The sequence below is a fragment of the Schistocerca piceifrons genome, chromosome 4, assembly GCF_021461385.2.
Source record: "Schistocerca piceifrons isolate TAMUIC-IGC-003096 chromosome 4, iqSchPice1.1, whole genome shotgun sequence".
Lineage (NCBI taxonomy): Eukaryota > Metazoa > Arthropoda > Insecta > Orthoptera > Acrididae > Schistocerca > Schistocerca piceifrons.
In genome coordinates this window covers 332,108,935-332,129,269 of record NC_060141.1, presented here as the reverse complement: position 1 = coordinate 332,129,269, position 20,335 = coordinate 332,108,935, and the positions used below count along the sequence as shown (strand labels likewise).

General features: G+C 43.7%; 1 protein-coding gene across 1 annotated transcript in view; it reads right to left on the bottom strand.

The window, feature by feature from the left end:
- LOC124795262 (glutamate receptor 1-like) overlaps nucleotides 1-20,335 on the bottom strand; it is a 396,377-nt gene that overhangs the window by 86,849 nt on the left and 289,193 nt on the right. The window contains exons 7-8 of the mRNA XM_047259207.1: nucleotides 18,891-19,055; nucleotides 9,641-9,847 (exon numbers count right to left, since the gene is read on the bottom strand). Of these exons, the coding sequence (XP_047115163.1) occupies nucleotides 9,641-9,847; nucleotides 18,891-19,055 (372 nt within the window). The remainder of the gene's footprint in view (nucleotides 1-9,640; nucleotides 9,848-18,890; nucleotides 19,056-20,335) is intronic.

Here is a 20,335-nt window from a genome sequence, read left to right as displayed (position 1 = left end):
CTAACAAGGGAATGGTCTGACTTCTCATGTCGAAACCTGTGTTGCTTTTTTTATCACTGTGAGTTAACATTACAAGAAGCCTGTGTGCAGAATTTTAGCTGCTGACATGACCTGGAAGTCTGTAAACAATTTTATGAGGTAAGACATTATTGTCGCATGGTTTCCGCGCTTATACCTGCCTCTTGTACAACCCTGACCTCTCTCGCTACGTTATACCAACGCCATCTAGGGACAAGGTGGGGTTAGCTACGCCCCGCTCTCTTGCCACAGCAGTGAGACAGCCGATTCCCCCAGTGAAAGCGATCGTATGATAATTAAACATTCATTAACAAATGTTGTTGTTGTTGTGGTCCTCAGTCCTGAGACTGGTTTGATGCAGCTCTCCATGCTACTCTATCCTGTCCAAGCTTTTTCATCTCCCAGTACCTACTGCAACCTACATCCTTCTGAATCTGCTTAGTGTATTCATCTCTTGGTCTCCCCCTACGATTTTTACCCTCCACGCTGCCCTCCAATACTAAATTGGTGATCCCTTGATGCCTCAGAACATGTCCTACCAACCGATCCCTTCTTCTGGTCAAGTTGTGCCACAAACTTCTCTTCTCCCCAATCCTATTCAATACTTCCTCATTAGTTATGTGATCTACCCATCTAATCTTCAGCATTCTTCTGTAGCACCACATTTCGAAAGCTTCTATTCTCTTCTTGTCCAAACTATTTATCGTCCATGTTTCACTTCCATACATGGCTACACTCCATACGAATACTTTCAGAAATGACTTCCTGACACTTAAATCAATACTGGATGTTAACAAATTTCTCTTCTTCAGAAACGCTTTCCTTGCCATTGCCACTCTACATTTTATATCCTCTCTACTTCGACCATCATCAGTTATTTTGCTCCCCAAATAGTAAAACTCCTTTACTACTTTAAGTGCCTCATTTCCTAATCTAATTCCCTCAGCATCACCCGACTTAATTAGACTACATTCCATTATCCTTGTTTTGCTTTTGTTGATGTTCATCTTATATCCTCCTTTCAAGACACTGTCTATTCCATTCAACTGCTCTTCCAAGTCCTTTGCTGTCTCTGACAGAATTACAATGTCATCGGCGAACCTCAAAGTTTTTATTTCTCCTCCATGAAATTTAATACCTACTCCGAATTTTTCTTTTGTTTCCTTTACTGCTTGCTCAATATACAGATTGAACAACATCGGGGACAGGCTGCAACCCTGTCTTACTCCCTTCCCAACCACTGCTTCTCTTTCATGTCCCTCGACTCTTATAACTGCCATCTGGTTTCTGTACAAATTGTAAATAGCCTTTCGCTCCCTGTATTTTACCCTTGCCAGCTTCAGAATTTGAAAGAGAGTATTCCAGTCAACATTGTCAAAAGCTTTCTCTAAGTCTACAAATGCTAGAAACGTAGGTTTGCCTTTCCTTAATCTTTCTTCTAAGATAAGTCGTAAGGTCAGTATTGCCTCACGTGTTCCAGTGTTTCTACGGAATCCAAACTGATCTTCCCCGAGGTTGGCTTCTACTAGTTTTTCCATTCGTCTGTAAAGAATTCGTGTTAGTATTTTGCAGCTGTGACTTATTAAGCTGATAGTTCGGTAATTTTCACATCAGTCAACACCTGCTTTCTTTGGGATTGGAATTATTATATTCTTCTTGAAGTCTGAGGGTATTTCGCCTGTTTCATACATCTTGCTCACCAGATGGCAGAGTTTTGTCAGGACTGGCTCTCCCACGGCCGTCAGTAGTTCCAATGGAATATTGTCTACTCCGGGGGCCTTGTTTCGACTCAGGTCTTTCAGTGCTCTGTCAAACTCTTCATGCAGTATCGTATCTCCCATTTCATCTTCATCTACATCCTCTTCCATTTCCATAATATTGTCCTCAAGTACATCGCCCTTGTATAGACCCTCTATATACTCCTTTCCACCTTTCTGCTTTCCCTTCTTTGCTTAGAACTGGGTTTCCATCTGAGCTCTTGATATTCATACAAGTAGTTCTCTTATCTCCAAAGGTCTCTTTAATTTTCCTGCCACCGAACTTCACTAATTCCCACTATATCTAACTTCAACCTATCCATTTCCCTTTTTAAATTTTCTAACCTACCTGCCCGATTGAGGGATCTGACATTCCACGCTCCGATCCGTAGAACGCCAGTTTTCTTTCTCCTGATAACGACATCCTCTTGAGTAGTCCCCGCCCGGAGATCCGAATGGGGGACTATTTTACCTCCGGAATATTTTACCCAAGAGGACACCATCGTCATGTAATCATACAGTAAAGCTGCATGCCCTCGGGAAAAATTACGGCTGTAGTTTCCCCTTGCTTTCAGCCGTTCGCAGTACCAGCACAGCAAGGCCGTTTTGGTTATTGTTACAAGGCCAGATCAGTCAATCATCCAGACTGTTGCCCTTGCAACTACTGAAAAGGCTGCTGCCCGTCTTCAGGAACCACACGTTTGTCTGGCCTCTCAACAGATACCCCTCCGTTGTGGTTGCACCTACGGTACGGCTATCTGTATCGCTGAGGCACGCAAGCCTCCCCACCAACGGCAAGGTCCATGGTTCATGGGGGGGGGGGGGGGCATTAACAAATATGGCTGATATATTATCTACAACATTCTTTCCAAATAGCTATGAAATAGACACTAATAAATATACGGTTTAGAACACGTCCAAATTTTATTTCTTGTAATTACCGCAAAAATGCGAAATATTGATTCAATGTTCAAAACATAGGTTTTTTTTGCACCAAGGACATACAAGCAAAGACGACATATGACAGCCCTGCGAATCACAGACGCTGTTAGATGTACGTAGACAACAAAACTGGGCTGGTGTTAGGAATGAATCAGGCCTAGTATCAGTATATTTCGAAGAGTGCCACGCATATTTAATCAAATTCTGAGACCGTGGGGAGGAAAATTGATAATGTACTACTGATTGCAGCTTGAGAATATTGTCACGATGATAGACAGGAAATTGCAGTGATCTGCACACAATGATATTCTCTGTTAGTTTTCCGTAAAATGCCTTCAACTGACGGCAAAATTCTCTGTCTAAAGGTTGAATTACGTTCGTCGTGCCGGGTGGAAACTGAAGTATCTCTACTTCTTTGTCAGGGAGATTTACAGCTTTTAATGAATCAGACTTTTGTGGACTGGCAAGACAGCCAATCCACGAGGACGGGAAGCCGAAAGGTACGCGTTTAAGCTCACGCAGGCTGGCGTGAGGAATAGAGAATAGCAAAAAAAGGTACGTAGCTTCTGGAATACTTAACTTTAATCCATAATTGGTGAACATTGGTCTGACGGTACATGCATCACAAGATAAATAGCAAATGATAAGGGCGCCTTGCTAGGTCGTAGCAAATGACGTAGCTGAAGGCTATGCTAACTATCGTCTCGGCAAATGAGAGCGTAATTTGTCAGTGAACCATCGCTACCAAAGTCGGCTGTACAACTGGGGCGAGTGCTGGGAAGTCTCTCTAGACCTGCCGTGTGGCGGCGCTCGGTCTGCAATCACTGATAGTGGCGACACGCGGGTCCGACGTATACTAGCGAACCGCGGCCGATTTAAAGGCTACCACCTAGGAAGTGTGGTGTCTGGCGGTGACACCACACAGACCTTTTATGACCTGACCACGAATCTAGAAGGAGAAGAGATTTGTTCCCGCAGAACGGAAGAAAAGCATGACGCATGAAAAGTGTAACGTTTTCATTTCCCATTTTTCCAGACTTCGATGTGTCTACCACAAGATTGCGTAGAACATTGTTCTTTTGACACGTGGTCCAAAACTTCCAGTTGGTTCTTGAAGACACACATATAGTTTAGGCAGCAATGAACCATCCAGACTAATTATGGAAATTATAATGTATGAATGGGTGAGTGCAGTCGTGGGCAGCGCAATCGCCTCAATATGTTTTTCCCCTTTGAATGACAGTGTTCTTTATGCACGCATGTCTTTTTGAAAACCTGACTGATCTGCATTGTACACGTACGATTCACTAAAACTAGCGATCTTATTTTTGGCATTCGTAAGAAAAGCTTCTATCATTTCGATTTGTGTCACTTCGTTTTTCGACCTGTTTCTCGATAAAAATTTTATTATTTTTCTTGCCACAATTTTACGTGGTCTTTTGAAGCGACTAATCCAACTTTGAGAAGCTGTAAATTCTTTAGCGCCTATCGCGTTGGCAATCTCTAACGCCCAATCACGCAAAGTTGTATCGCTGACGCTAAATCACTGTTTCCTGGCATTGGTAAATAGCTTAAAAAGTCGTGCATTTATCTCCGTCGCAATTTCCAGTCGTCTCTTACGTCGCCCAGCGACTTCCTTTTTCCATCTATACAATTCACGTTCAGAACGGACAAAGCAATACTTATTTTGAACAGTACCGACACGTAGGCGTTTCTTACGACTTTCGTTCAACCAATACGTCACCGCTTTTTCTTTGTCTGATAGGGTAATTGTCGTTGCTGGTGTTACTTTCAGAGATAATTGATGATGGTACGTGGCACTATCACTCGAAGAGTCTTCATGAGTGCAACTTTCGACGGTGTCTTCGCCGTCTGTAGATTCACAGTCTGCAATATCGAGTGTTTCAGTTGTTTATAGTCACATGTCTGCGCCATTTACATGCTCGTCTAGAAGTTTAACAACCATGTCGCACAACACATAGTCTTTACGCGTGTTTTCTGTTGATTGCTTAATTTGGCGTCTGTGGTATATCTCCATTGCAAGCAGCAAAACATTCACAGGGTTCGTCATCACCTGTGAGGGAGATTGAATGTTCACCGTAAAGTGGCTTGCAGAGTATAGATGAACATGTACAGAACATCTTTCACATCTCTAACCAGTTTCAGGACGCTATGTTTCGAAATACGCACCAGAAATTAAAAGGACGTGCATGCCACAGAAACGAATATTCGTTTCCCCTTCCCACCAAATCCGTGCAGCGATATTCCTCTTTAGTGAACGCCGCAATAAGACGGCCGCACTTCCCGACCATGCGCACAACGCTCATGACTCGCCATTTCCAGGGGTGGTCAGCCGTCACTGCAAGCGCCAAGCAGGAAACACAGCCATGTTCGTGATATTTTTTAGGTGACTTCCAGTTCATGTCAGCAGCTACAGACCTTTTGCACAGTTAAATAACAGTGCTAAAAAAAGCAATACATGTTTCGGCATGACAAGTCTGACCATTCCCTTGTAAGTAAAATGAGAATTAAGTTTTCTATATTTCCTAAATACAAAGAGAGGGAACGAAAGTGGATACAGTAAATGCTTGTAAATATAGAAATTCTTTTTCAGCTGAAAATGGTCTTGTCTGTTCAAGACATTTCACAGATGATTATAAGGGTGGTATGAAAAGTGAGCTGTTAAATATACCTTCTAAATGCAAACTGAAGACTGATGCTGCTTCAACTTTAAATCTGCCATCCTCCACTGGTGATTTAGGATGTACTAATGAACTTAATAATGTGAGAAATATTAGAGCACAAAAATGAAGCTACCACAAAGAAGTAGAAGGTATTTTACAGGTAAATATATAACCAACTAATGAAGAAATTACTACTAGACAAAACATTAACCTTGAAAACACATGCTGCCGTAAATGACAATGCACGCTTACGCCAAAAATGAGAAATTATAGAAACGTAAATAAAAGACCTTAGACAAATGCATGCAGATTACAGGATTGTCTGCCTCGATGCAGGCTCACTTACAAGAAATTAACACATGTTCAAAAATTGATTCAGGGCTCTTTTTGTGGTTGTCAACAACAAGTGTTAATGAAAGGATGGTGTACTAACTGATCATCTGAAGATATTACAAAGACCGCGACTTCACGTTGCCTTTCTTATAAGGCTTCTCTTTTGATAGGCGTATTAAAATACCGTCTTCCTAGTGATGTCACTATTACGAGGCCTATTCGAAAAGTAAGGTCCGATCGGTCGCAAAATGGAGACCACTGTGAAAATCAAAAATGTTCTATTTGCAACAGTTACGTACACCTTCCAGCTACTTCTCTGCATAGTCTCCTCTCCGATTTATACATTTGTCGTAGCGCTGTAGCAACTTTCCAATACCATCGTCATTGAAGCAAGCCGCCTGTTCTTCCTGCCAATTCTCTACCCTGGTCTTCATCTTGTTGTTTGTGCCAGAACGTTGTCTACATAGCTAGCGGTTCATGTGAGTAGAGATGAAACTCAGAGAAAATCAATTAAGGGCTCTATTAAGGGTGATTAACCACTTCCCATCGAAAACGCTGCAGGAGCATCTTCAGTGCCCCTTCAGAGTTTGGCCGAGAATTGTCACGCAGAAGCAACTGCATGACAGTAACGTTATGCGGGCTGCATGACATCAGGCGAAATCTCACACCAGGCCCTCGTACTTGGTGGGAGACAATACAGTTCTAAGCATCTTTACGTGCTCGCTGTGCGCTCAGAGTTGAAAGCAGTGACATGACGCGATCGACGGGTACACTAGAGACACTGCCCAACATACCTGTGCAAAGCTTCATCGGATTTTCACTGTAGTTTCCATTTCGCTCCCCATCGGACCTTACTTTCTGAACAGCCCTCGTAAAAAGGAAGAGTCAGGTGATTTAGTTTTCCACCAGATTTTATTAATTTAGTGTTTTGAAAATTCAAACTTAGTTAAAAAATTTAAAAATCATTACTTGCAGGTTTTACGCTGGCATTTCACCAACTGTAGAAAAAAGTATAATATAAAACTTAATAATAATACCAATAATGATAATAATAATACACTGAAATCTGGACTATCTCGATTACATTTGTACCTGTGTAGAAGTTAAACGTGTGCGCCATGTGCCTATAAGCTTCTATGCAGTGTAGCGCAGTGGAAGAGTTCACGTTGACGTCTCAGCTCACAGCCCGTCTGCGCTTGTTGGCCCCACTGTGTATTCTGGTATCCGTGGCCTCCACCTTCAGACGATATGACGCCATGCGGTTTTACCTTTGGGCTTTCATAGAGGATCATGCGTATATACCAGGTGATCAAAAAGTCAGTATAAATTTGAAAGCTGAATAAATCACGGAATAATGTAGATAGAGAGGTACAAATTGACACACATACTTTGTATGATATGGAGTTTTATTAGAACAAAAAAAAAAAAATACAAAAGTTCAAAAATGTCCAACAGATGGCGCTTCATCTCATCAGAATAACAATAATTAGCATAACAAAGTAAGACATAGCAAAGATGACGTTCTTTACCGGAAATGCTCAATATGTCCACCATCATTCCTCATCAATAGCTGTAGTCGAGGAATAATGTTGTGTAAAGCATGTCCGGAGCTTTGGTGAGGCATTGGCGTCGGATGTTGTCTTCCAGCATCCCTAGAGATGTCTGTCGATCACGATACACTTGCGACTTCAGGTAACCCCAAAGCCAATAATCGCACGAACTGAGGTCTGGGGACCTGGGAGGCCAAGCATGACGAAAGCGGCGGCTGAGCACACGATCATCACCAAACGACGCGCGCAAGAGATCTTTCACGCGTGTAGCAGTATGGGGTGGTTCTAATAAAACCCCATGTCATTCCAAGCATGTGTGTCAATTTTTACCTCTCTATCTACATTATTCCGTGGTTTATTAAGTTTTCGAATTTATACTAACTTTTTGATCACCCGGTACCTCCGCTGCCAGCTGATCTACCCCACTTAAGAAACAAGACTGAAGCAGTTGTGCAATAATTACTCCTAACATGTCGCCCAGGGTTTGTGAAGAGCTCTCCTGTCGACTCCATGTGTGCCGTGTGGCGAATGGTGCTCACATTGAACACTTGTGAGAAGTAATGTATGAGTTGCTCTTTCCTTTGATGTTTTATTTACAATTTTAAGTTGACTGCAGTAACTGCTACAAAGCTTTAAAACACGGATGTTCGTTTTTATACACACTGTACAACAGTGAGAAATCCTGTGTTCGGGAATTTTTTATTTCGTGACAACTCCTATCCGTACACCGAATACTGCATGCGGGAAATATTACTCTTCCTTTGTTGGGAAGTTTTGATTCGTCCATCGTATTCACATCACACACTAAAACGGCTTTCAATTGTTCCATAGTCGAAGTAATACCTGAGTGGGAATAATTTTGCAGCCGAGGAGTAGATTCAAGAAGACGTGATAAAGGAGCTGACTCCCGCACACAGAGTTAAAAAATACTGGCCATTAAAATTGCGACACCAAGAATAAATGCAGATGATAAATGGGTATTCATTGGAGAAATATATTATACTAGAACTGACACCTGATTACATTTTCACGCGATTTGGGTGCAAAGATCCTGACAAATCAGTACCCAGAACAACTGCCTCTGGCCGTAATAATGGCACTGATACGCCTGGGCATTGAGTCAAACAGAGCTTGGATGGCGTGTACAGGAACAGCTGCCCATGCGGCTTCAACACGATACCACAGTTCATCAAGAGTAATGACTGGCGTATTGTGAAGAGCCAGTTGCTCGGCCACCATTGAACAGACGTTTTCAATTGGTGAGAGATCTGGAGAATGTGCTGGCCAGGGCAGCAGTCGAACATTTTCTGTATCCAGAAAGGCCCGTACAGGACCTGCAACATGCGGTCGTGCATTATCCTGCTGAAATGTAGGGTTTCGCAGGGATCAAATGAAGGGTAGAGCCACGGGTCGTAAAATATCTGAAATGTTACGTCCACTGTTCAAAATGCCGTCAATGCGAACAAGATGTGACCGAGACGTGTAACCAATGGCACCCCGTACCAGGTGATACGCCAGTATGGCGATGACGAATACACGCTTCCAATGTGCGTTCACCGCGATGTCGCCAAACACGGATGCGACCATCATGATGCTGTAGACAGAACCTGGATTCATCCGAAAAATTGACGTTTTGCCATTCGTGCACCCACGTTCGTCGTTGAGTACACCATCGCAGGCGCTCCTGTCTGTGGTGCAGCGTCAAAGGCAACCGCAGCCATGGTCCCCGAGCTGATAGTCCATGCTGCTGCACACGTCGTCGAACTGTTCGTGCAGATGGTTGGTGTCTTTCAAACGTTCCCATCTGCTGATTTAGGGATCGAGGCGTGGCTGCACGATCCGTTACAGCCATGCGGATAAATTGCCTGTCATCTCGACTGCTAGTGATACGAGGCCGTTGGGATCCAGCACGGCGTTCCGTATTACCCTCCTGAACCCACCGATTCCATATTCCGCTAACAGTCATTGGATCTCGACCAACGCGAGCAGCAATGTCGCGATACGATAAACCGCAATCGCGATAGGCTACAATCCGACCTTTATCAAAGACGGAAACGTTATGGTACGCATTTCTCCTCCTTACACGAGGCATCACAAGAACGTTTCAGCAGGCAACGCCGATCAACTGCTGTTTGTGTATGAGAAATCGGTTGGAAACTTTCCTCATGTCAGCAAGTTGTAGGTGTCGCAACCGGCGCCAACCTTGTGTGAATGCTCTGAAAAACTTATCATTTGCATATCACAGGATCTTCTTCCTGTCGGTCTTATTTCACCTCTGTAGCACGTCACCTTCGTGGTGTAGCAATTTTTATGGCCAGTAGTGTAATTTAGAGGACAAGGGCGGACGTTGCGGTACCTTCCTGAGGAAGCGCGAGATCTTGTCGCCGTGCTCCCAGGGCGTGACCCAGCCCTTGTTGATGCTGCACTCGACGCCGCGGCTGGTCGTGTTGAAGACCTGGCCGCGCCGCTGGCTGGCGCGAAACAGGTCGGGCTTCTTGCGCAGCAGCTTGTTGAACGCCTCCACCAGCACCAGCACGGCGTCGTGCATCAGCGCCGCCGCCGCCTGCGGACGGCCGAGTAGGCTGCTTAGGAGTGCCACACCGCTAAAGGCACCAGGGGGACTACGATTAAAGTTAGCTAAATAAAATCATCTCTTGCTTCCGGGCCGCGTCAAGTGGTTATACAGGGTCCGGCAAAAGACCTCCCGAATTCGGAGAGACCACTGTGTGAGTTGTGGTGTTCGTTCTCAAAAAAAAAAAAAAAAAAAGTGTATCAAATCTTATGGGACTTAACTACTAAGGTCATCAGTCCCTAAGCTTACACACTACTTAACCTAAATTATCCTAAGGACAAACACACACACCCATGCCCGAGGGAGGACTCGAACCTCCGCCGGGACCAGCCGCAGAGTCCATGACTGCATCCCCCTAGATTGCTCGGCTAATCCCGCTCGGCGATGTTCTTACGGATGTGGGGGAGGTATCGATCGACAGCGCTGTAGGTGCCGTTTTCAGCAGGCACATTTGCTTGGCTAGATGAACATAATGCGTTTTTTGTGGAGGAGTACATTCCTAATGATGGTTTGTGATTACTACTCTGCGAGGATTTGGCGTTCGGTTTTAACTTAGGAGACATGGTTCTGTTCCCAATAGGAAAAATATTCGTGTTTGGGTATCAAACATTAGACCCTTGGGTTCTCCACCATGAAAGTTTCTTTAAAAAATTATTATTCTTTCTACTGATGATATAATTATTATATTTATTGGTTTTGCATCGGCTATTGCTTTGGTTGGATTATGTGAAATGTTGTTTGAGAAGCTACGTCTGTTGTAGACAATGAATCGAAACAGAAGTTAATCTGACTGCATGGTTTCTATGAAAGTGTACTGAGTCACCTAATAAAGAAAACAAGATTCTACCCAAGTTGCCTTCAAAAATCATAACTCTGTTTCATATATCTTCACTTCTCTGACTGTAACTGATTTCTGGTCGTATGAAAGAAGGTCCCTTGAATTCTGAAATGTATTGTTTTCTTGTTCTCTTTCTCTTTACCTGAGGCTATGAATAACGCTCGGGCAATTGCTCTTCGTAAACTGCTGCTGCTATTGAAAGCTACTAAAATCAAATGGTTCAAATGGCTCTGAGCTCTATGGGACTTAACAGCGGAGGTCATCAGTCCCCTAGAACTTAGAACTACTTAAACGTAACTAACCTAAGGACATCACACACATCCATGCCCGAGACAGGATTCGAACCTGCGATCGTAGCGGTCGCGCGGTTCCAGACTGAAGCGCCTAGGACCGCTCAGCCACAACGGCCGGCAAAAGCTACTAAAAAGGCGCAAACTAACTACAAGTGAAATTCATGTGCAATGACTCCACGTGGTGTGTCTGCACTGCAATTGCGAAACTTTATCTAGTGAATGAAAAAGATTGGGAAATAGATGATGACGTGGTATATTACGTTAATGCTGATTCCTTTAAAAGGTGTATTGGCTAATTTAGAAAAGCCACTTTACAAAAGCATTCTTCATTATAATCATGAACTGCAAAGCAATGAGCAACACGGAAAATACTTTAAATCTGTATGTTCTACCGCGTCATGTTCAAAGAGTTATTACAGAATATATATATGTTCATCGTGGAATACAAAGGATGCATTAACTCGGTTAATCTTTCCTGAATTGTTGCTAATGTTACCTAATTAAGAAGTGAGAGAAAGCTCTGTGTTGAATACTAAATTATTATAATAATGTGCAGGCAACAGCTCGCGCGCTGTTAAAACAAGCAAAATTAATTATTACGCTATTATGAAGTATTCACCAAACGAATCAAAAAATCTTTCTCTGTCGCAGTAAAGATATAAAAAACCACATTATAAAATCAGTTTCTTCAACAGAAGTAAATTTTCATCATTCTTGCCATTCCGCTTTATCGGCCGTGGCTCACTTCGCGCTTACCGATACAGACTGACTGTCTCTGAGTCCAGCATCCGTGAGGAGCGGCCGACGCAGAGATATTATTGCAGACGCGCATTGCTGCAGATGATATTGCTCGCTGTGTGAGAAACAAAGTGAGTGCGACTGCAGTCTTTGTATCCTAGTTATAAGGGAAGCTGATAGTGAACAAATATCAACACCCCTTTCAACTGAAAGAACATCTACTGGCCGACTTCGGACTGTAACTACACCGTAAAATGTGGCGCGTGTGATAGCACTCTCCAAAGTGTTCAGCACTTAAACATGCAGCTGCCCTGGGACTTATAGAACCACCTGCATAGAGATCTTCACATGCACTTCTACAAAATGGCGGTTGCTAAAGAATGGAGTGAAAGAGAGTTCGAAACTGGCAAAATTGCTAGCGAGGAAATTCTTCAGAACTTTTCCCCAGTCTCTATTTTGATGAGACCGAATTCCACTTGTTACATACTGTAAATAAACAAAATATTCGCTACTGGGCAGCAGAAGAGAGTCAGTAACTTCACCAAAGACCATTTCACAGCCGTTGTGTGACAGTTTGGTGACAACCTTGCAGTTCAGTCTCTTTAATCTACGAAACAACCAACCAACAGTTTGGTACGAAGTTGCTGAACTAGGTGTCTGGAGTCGGGCTTTTTTCGAAGAAGCTATCGTAATGGTAATGATTAATTTAAATTGCTACTGTCGTATGACGGAAACCGAAGTTAAACCAGTTTGTTGCCGGCCGCTGTGGTCGAGCGGTTCTAGGCGCTTCAGTCCGGAACCGGGCTGCTGCTACGGTCGCAGGTTCGAATCCTGCCTCGGGCACGGATGTGTGTGCTGTCCTTAGGTTAGTTAGGTTTATGTAGTTGTAAATCAGGGGACTGAAGACCTCAGATGTTGAGTCCAATAGTGCTTAGAACAATTTTTTTGAAACCAGTTTGTTGGACACCATTTGAGAGAAGTCTAGTTCCAACAATATGGAGCCACAACTCACATTTTCGGCGTTCTCTACAAATTTCGAGGGCGTTGTTACTTGGACTTCTTCTGTCCCCGTGAGGAGACATCGCCTTGCCCATAAAGTCACGCGATTTATCACTTTGTGATTTCTTTTTTTCTTTGGGGACACTTCAAAGCTCGAGTCTACAAACATCGTCCAACAACCCTGCAAGCAAGTAAGGAGGCACTCACCCAGGAAGTTGTTGCCATTCCACCGGAAGTAAATTGAAGAAGTATGGACAACTTCCGGGAAATGATTCATCGTTGTGTCAGCAATGGAGGACGCCATTTACCGAAGATAATTTTTAAAAGGAACTAATCTTAAATGACGTGGTATTTGTTTTTACAAATAAAAGTATATTCTCTGTATCTTTGTTTCTTTGTAACCATCTTTCTGCCGCATCCTGTTCGTCACGAGCTTTCGACCGAGTACTACTCTTCCATTGTCAAGTGATGACTGTCAGCCGCCTGTTTCTTTACTTTATTGTTATTTGAATTTCCCACTAGGGGGCGAAACGGCAGCGGATCAAAAAGTAAATTTTTTCTTTAAAGTCATACATGCTGAACATCTTTTATGATTTTTAAAATGTTTTAGATGATTTTGTGCATCAGTTAAAATATAGTAAGTCACGGTGACATATGCTGCTTGTGTATGAAAATGATCGTGTTCGCAATTGTTATGGCATCGGTCTCAAGCAGACCTTCGCAGCTAGCAAAGAAGTATGCAGGCCAGGCACCAACAAAATTCTACATTCGGGTACTAAAATAATTATGACGTAGCACGCTGTAATGCAGCACTTTGCAACTTTGGCCTACCTGCGCCCCACTTCCCAAACACGTGAGACTCCTGGGTGTAGTCATTGATCTCCACCGTGATCTCATGCCTTGCTGCAATGATTAATAAAGAAAGTCCGCAGTCGACATGGTACTGGACGGTCCCACGCTACAGATATCACACACGCCTTTCTGAGGAAGAAGTGGCCGCCTACAAGTACTCGTGTTGGTGCTGACCCCGCATTTCCGATAACATTGTATGATGAAGGTTGATGGGTATTTGTTGAACTGCTGGATGCAACTTAGCAGTTGTCGATGGGAAGGATGGAGGAGTGAGACAAACAGAATGATGGTGTGATGTGAATCGTTGATGACTAGGAAGGTATACGTCGGTTCGGATTTCATCGTAGGGTGGAACGAGTTGGTTGAAATTCCAATGACGAAGGGTGTGTAAGGCATGGAGATACATGGGAGGTGGGATACGAATGCATTGGTTCTGGGTACGTCGACAGGTAGCTGGTAGGTAGGATGTTGCATGCTGGAATTATGTCTTCCGCTTAATGTATTGGGTCTGAAGATACTCCAAGAAGAAAAGAGAGTATACCAATTGGATGAGTTAGTACGTCGTGTCGTTGCTGCCTTCATCCCTAAACGAGGGTTGTCCAGAAAGTAAGTTCCGATCGGTCGCGAAGTGGAAACCACAGTGAAAACCAGAAATGTTTTATTTGCAACAGTTAGGTACACCTTCCACCTACTTCTCTACATAGTCGCCTCTCCAACTTCGAATTTTGTCATGATGTTGTATCAACTTTCCGATATCCTCGCCATAGAAAGCAGCCGCCTGTGCTTCCGGCCAGTTATCTGCACTGGTCTGCAGCCCGTTGTCTATGGAAAAATTTTGTCTTCATAGCCAGTGGTTCTTGCGAGCAGAGATGAGACTCAGGGAGAGCCAATTACGGACTGTATTGTGGGTGACCAAACACTTCTCATCGAAACGCTGCAGGAGCGTCTTCATTGCCCCTGCAGTGTGTGGCCGAGAATTGTCATGAAGAAGGAACTGCTCGACAGTTGTGTTATGTGGGCTGCATGACACAGGCGAAATCTCTAACCAGGCCTTCATACTTTGCGGGAGACGCTATTACGTACACATCTTTACGTGCTCACTGTTTACTCAAAACTGAAAAGAGCGACGCGACACGATCGACGGGCATGCTAGAGATACCGCCCAACACATCTGTGCAAAGCTTTACCGGATTTTCCCAGTGGTTTCCATTTCGCGACCGATCGGAACTTACTTTCTGGACAACCCGCGTATAACCTTGGTACTGGCTACGACGACACCAGTGCTCGATCCATCGCCGTATGAAGCAATCGTTCCGTCCCGTGTCTGGCACGCTGTCTGTATCCACTAGATGCACGGGTTTCATAGTGTGCCCAGCTGCTAACCGCCGTCCTTGTTGAAGCGTTATCAGATATTTCGATATCTATAGCTTCTTTAATTACACTATCCGAGTAATCGCTAGTCTTCGCGTAAGTAAAGAACTCCTCTCCTGCACCAGGCTGTTCTCCTAGGAGTAGCACTTGAACTCAACGCCCTCTGTCATTTATTGGATATACTCCAATCTCTGCCTTTGTTTAGAGTTTTTACTCACTACAGATCTCAAACGCTAAGGCTCTTCCTTGCCGGCATTCCCACAGTCCATTATTGACTTTCATAAGTGCTATTATCCGAATGTGCATTCACGGAAAATACTTTCTCAAATTAAGGCCAATGCTAGACACCAGTACATTTATCTTGGCCCTGCGAATGATGCCCTCTTCGGCTGTGCCAGTCTGCTTTTTATGTCCTCTTTGCTTCGTCCGTCATGAGGTATTTTCCTTTCAAGGGAGCAGTATGCCTTCACTTCATCTACTTCGCGGTCCCCAGTTCTGATGGTATACTTCGTAAATCTCGTTTCTGCTACGCTTCATTACTTTCGTCTTTCTTCGGTTTACTGTCAATCCGTAATACGTCCCCAGTAGACTGTTCATTCCATTCAATAGGTCCTTACTCACTTTCACTGAGGATAGAAATGTCATCAGCAAATCTTATAATTGATATCCTTTCACCCCGAATTTTAATTCCACTCAAGAACCTTTCTTTTATTTCCATTTCTGCTTCTTCGATGTGTAGATTGAACAACAAGAGCGAAAGACTACACCCACGTCTCATGTGCTTTCTAATCCGAGCACTGCATTCTGAGTTGACCCTCTTGGTTCTGTACATATTTTACAGTACACGTCTTTCCTGTAGCTTACACCTATTTGTCTGAGAATTTCGAACATCTTACACCACCTTGCATTGTCGGGCGCTTTTTATAACTCGACAAATCTTATCCCATCTTGATTTTTCTTAATCTTTGGTCCATTATGAAGGGCAACTTCAAAGTTCTCAATTTTCTTTTCCATTATTATGTATTTAATTTTCGTTAGCATCTAGGGTGCATGATAACAAGTTTGTTTGCGTGGCCGTTTTGAACCTGATTGCAAAAGTATTGGCACCGATGTGCCCTTGCTATCTTCGGAATTGCGTCGATGAAATGTTTCCGAAAGATTGGTGATATGCCTCCAGACTGATGAATGCTAAAAAGCAACTTGAATAGTCATACAGCAAACCAATTTTCAATGAAGCGTGGGAAGCCTTCACTGTGCTTGGCGATGATCTAGTTAAGAAGCTCGCATCAGCGTTCGGAAGGCAATACAGTCCTCTACCACTCGCCAAACAATAACCGATACATGTTCAACAGGAAATTTGCCTCATTCTGGGAAGTGAATGACGATCGGTTGCAATCAGTTGTGTTTTAACGCTTCTAATTCGGCTGAAGCTGATACGCCACTCGCCAGGATCCGAGAAACGGGCTGGAGGGTAAAACCCAATTACGCCGATATCAGTTCCCGCGCAACACCCGACGCGGCGCTTACAGTGAACAAAATAAAAGCGATTACGATGCGTTCGAAGAATTATATTGTCAATTTTCAAGGTTTTCATTTGCGAGTGGAACATGGTAATGGGGATGAAATAATACTATGAAGCAATCTCTGCCACATTCTACGTAGTTGCTAGCGAACTTTTTGGTTATGTGTACACGCAGATTCATCGCCTCATTACCCTTTCTTTAACGCGCGCAAACTACACTAAGAAAAAATGCCATGGGACACCCGCTATAATTGTGTCACCCCTCCTTTTCCCCAAGGCAGTACAGCACCTCGACATGGCATGGATTTAACAAGTTGCTGGAAGTCTCCTGCAGAAATAGTGATCCATGCTGTCCCTATAGCCGTCCGTAACTGTAACAGTGTTGCCAGTGCGGGATTTTGTGCACAAACTGACCTCTCGATTATGTCCCTTAAATGATCGGCAGGATCCATGGTGGCCGGTCTGGGTGGTCAAGTACTTTCCTCCAACTGTCCAAAATATTCTTCAAATCAGTCGCGAAGAGATGTGGCCCGTGATATGGTTCACTGTCACCCATAAAAATTCCGTCATTGTTTAGCATCATGAAGTCCATGAAAGGCTACAAATGGTCTCAAAGCAGTCGAACGTAACCATTTGCAGCCCATGATGGGTTCAGTTGGTCTAGAGGAGCCATTCCGTGCAAAGCCAAATAACACCATTGTCGATCCACCATCAGTTGGCACAGTGCTTGTTGACAATTCTGGTCCATGGCTTCGTGGGGCGTGCGCCACACTCAAACTCAACCATCAGCTCTTACTAATTGATATCGGGACTCATCTGACTAGGCCACGGTTTTCCAGTCGGCTAGGATCGCGAAACAAGAAGAGGCGCTGCAGTCGATGTTGTGCTGTTAGCAAAAGACACTCGCGTCGATCGTCTGCTGCCATATCCCATTAAAACCGAATTTCGCTACACTGTTTTAAGCGATACGTTCGTCATGCGTCCCATATTGATTTCCGCGGCTATATCACGCAATGTTCCATGTCTGGTAGCACTGAAAACTCTACACAAACTCCACTGCTCTCGGTCGTAAACTGATGGCCGCCGCTGAATGCCTAGTCCGTAGTGAGAGGTGATGTCTGAAACTTGGTATTCTCGGCACACTCTTGACTCTGCGGATTCCGGAATACTGAATTCCCTAACGATTTCCGAAATGGAATATCCCATGCGTCTAGCTCCAACTACTATTCGGTGTTCAAAATCTTTTAAATCCCGACGTGCTGTCATAATCACGTCGGAAACGTTTCACATGAGTCACCTGAGGTCAAATGTAGTTCTGCCAATGCACTGCTCTTTTATACCTCGTGTACGCGACACTACCGCCATCTATCGCTATAACATAATTTTTGTCACATCAGTATATAATGAATAATAAATCCTGGCGCCATTTTTCGTCACTTACGCTTGCACTGTATTTCTGCAACTGTGTTAATACTTGTATCTTCTGGCTCGAATTGATCAAGGGCGATGAGGTAGTTCTGAATCATATTGTTACTTACAAGTCGTCTTTTTTCCTTGTATCTTTATGGGGCTGGCAAGTTAATTTTTGGATATGGCTCGATGCCCATCCTGTCACAAAACCTTCCAGCCTGCTTCCCCCTCCCCAGTGGGTGGTTCTGTGATGTTTTGGAGTGATTTTCCTACCGCTACTTGGGGTCACTCATTCAAGGTACCTGGAACACGAAACAGGATGCTTATTTCAACCTTCTCGGTGACCAAGTATTTCCCTTTCTTCTACATTTTCATGGTGAGGACACTGTGTCGTCTTCCAAAACGACAACAGCCATTTTCAGGGCTCCAGAGATAGAGATACGTTCCTTGACGAACACGTATAACGTATACACAAAATCACATCAGGAAGTGGTCGCTAAATCGTACAGTCTAAGTTCCATATAAAGTATCTGGCATTATTTGTAGCAGCTAGTGAAAAGCAACAATGAACACCTTCCCAATTTTGTTGTTTTGCCGTATCTAATTATTAATCAATGACTGTAGCTAGGTGTATAACACATCCGAAGAAACTTGTGATTCTCTCCCTCTCCGAAGTGATGCAATTAGCAAGATTGGACGCTGTGTCACTTCGTATTAACTTGATGCCCCCTTGGCGTGACAAACTTGTTTTCTTTGTGTGTTTTTTAGACCACTTACGAGTTAAAAACCGCAGTAAACTACTCAACAGGCGACAGCAGCATCATTTGCCCAATATATCATCCAGCTGCATATCAATGTACTCCTGTCAAGAGATTCGTCTATCTGGTAACGAACATCGTTATTGAATACACAAATGTCTATTGAGAGCCATAGTTTCACCATATTATATCTACAGCCACTTCACTGATTGTAGACGGTGTTGATAACTCAAGAACACTGTGGAGTACTCACCGATACAGAGTCACGACTTGTTCTTGCAGCTGTGCCGAGGTCCACCTTCCTCCAGCTGTCCAGGAAGTCGCGCACGTTCTGCCTGGTGTTGTCCACGATCCGGAAACCCGTGATGTTGATCGCGCCGTACTCCGTCACTTCGGTCTCCCACCGGTCGTCCATAATCTGCGAAACAGCCGGAGAGGTGACACACAAGTACGCTGCTTTGTTTTGAGTAATCCTACACCAGCTGCCATTCACTCGTAAGAACACAGAAACTGCTATCCCACACCTTAAGACTAGATAACGAGTTATATAATAGGTATCCCCATTGTTACCAAATTTTCTTGCTGTCTCTCATCCACTTTTCACCACCTCCTGATTGTCATTGTTACCTCTGAAATTCTTCCAATCTATATATTTCTTCTATTAGCATACAAGTAAATGACATTATATGCGTTGTCTTGACCTTATGGTGGATGCATCGAAACTTTCAGACGTAGGATTTTTATAACTGGTATGATTAACGCTTATTGTGCAGATTAACATTAATCTCCGTTAGTTTTCAATAAACTGACGCAGCAATCAGCACTGAACATACGGCGTCAAGTACGGCAAATGGTTCTCTCTTGACCAAGAAATATTCTGCGGCGCGTATGGCTCCTTTCCGCTCATTGTCGCTTATTTTCAGACGTATGTTGGGCCCCCAAATTTCTTGATCGGTTGCTTAGAAAATCGATTTCTCGTTTACTTATAGCAACATCGCTCTTGGAGGGGTTGTGTCTGAGTTTTCTCTTCATCTCAGCCGTGCCACAAGTGATGTACAATAAATTGTTGCGTATCATGTAATGGACAAAAGAGCGGTGCAACCAAGTGTGAAGACTTTTCCTCCCGTTTGCATTAAATCTGTGTCTTAATTTCTTAAAATACTGCGTCATATGGAGTAACTAACTGCATAATTATGCAGTGGCATTAGAAATAGTAATATACATATATGTCATAAAATCAAGTGGTCCTTCTATAGCAAACACATGGTACGTTTTCACTTTGCAGACTGCTTCACTCGGCGTGGTATTATGGTTGGGCCACGAGACATCTGCTGTCAGAGGGGCGGGGGCCACGGGTAAGAGGAAAGTGACTTGTGCACACAAGTCCATGCGGCGACCATAAGCCGTCTCACTATTAGTGTAGTAAGTGGGTGATGGAGCTTCATACAGTACAGCCCAGTCAACGAAGTAAAATTAGAGGAAAAATATGCGTAGTCGCTAATTCTTATACAGTGGTAGGAGGGGGATGTGAGCTTGGAGGAGTAGAGGAGTATAAAAGTTTACGTTTTTCTTGAATAACTCGAAAACCGCGACCTCTAGCGAAAACGTTTCCCAGTGTAAAATTAAATTACACTAAATTTCCTACAAGTAAGGTTCTATTATTTTTTCTCTAGGACTATTAGTTTACACGTTGCAGGG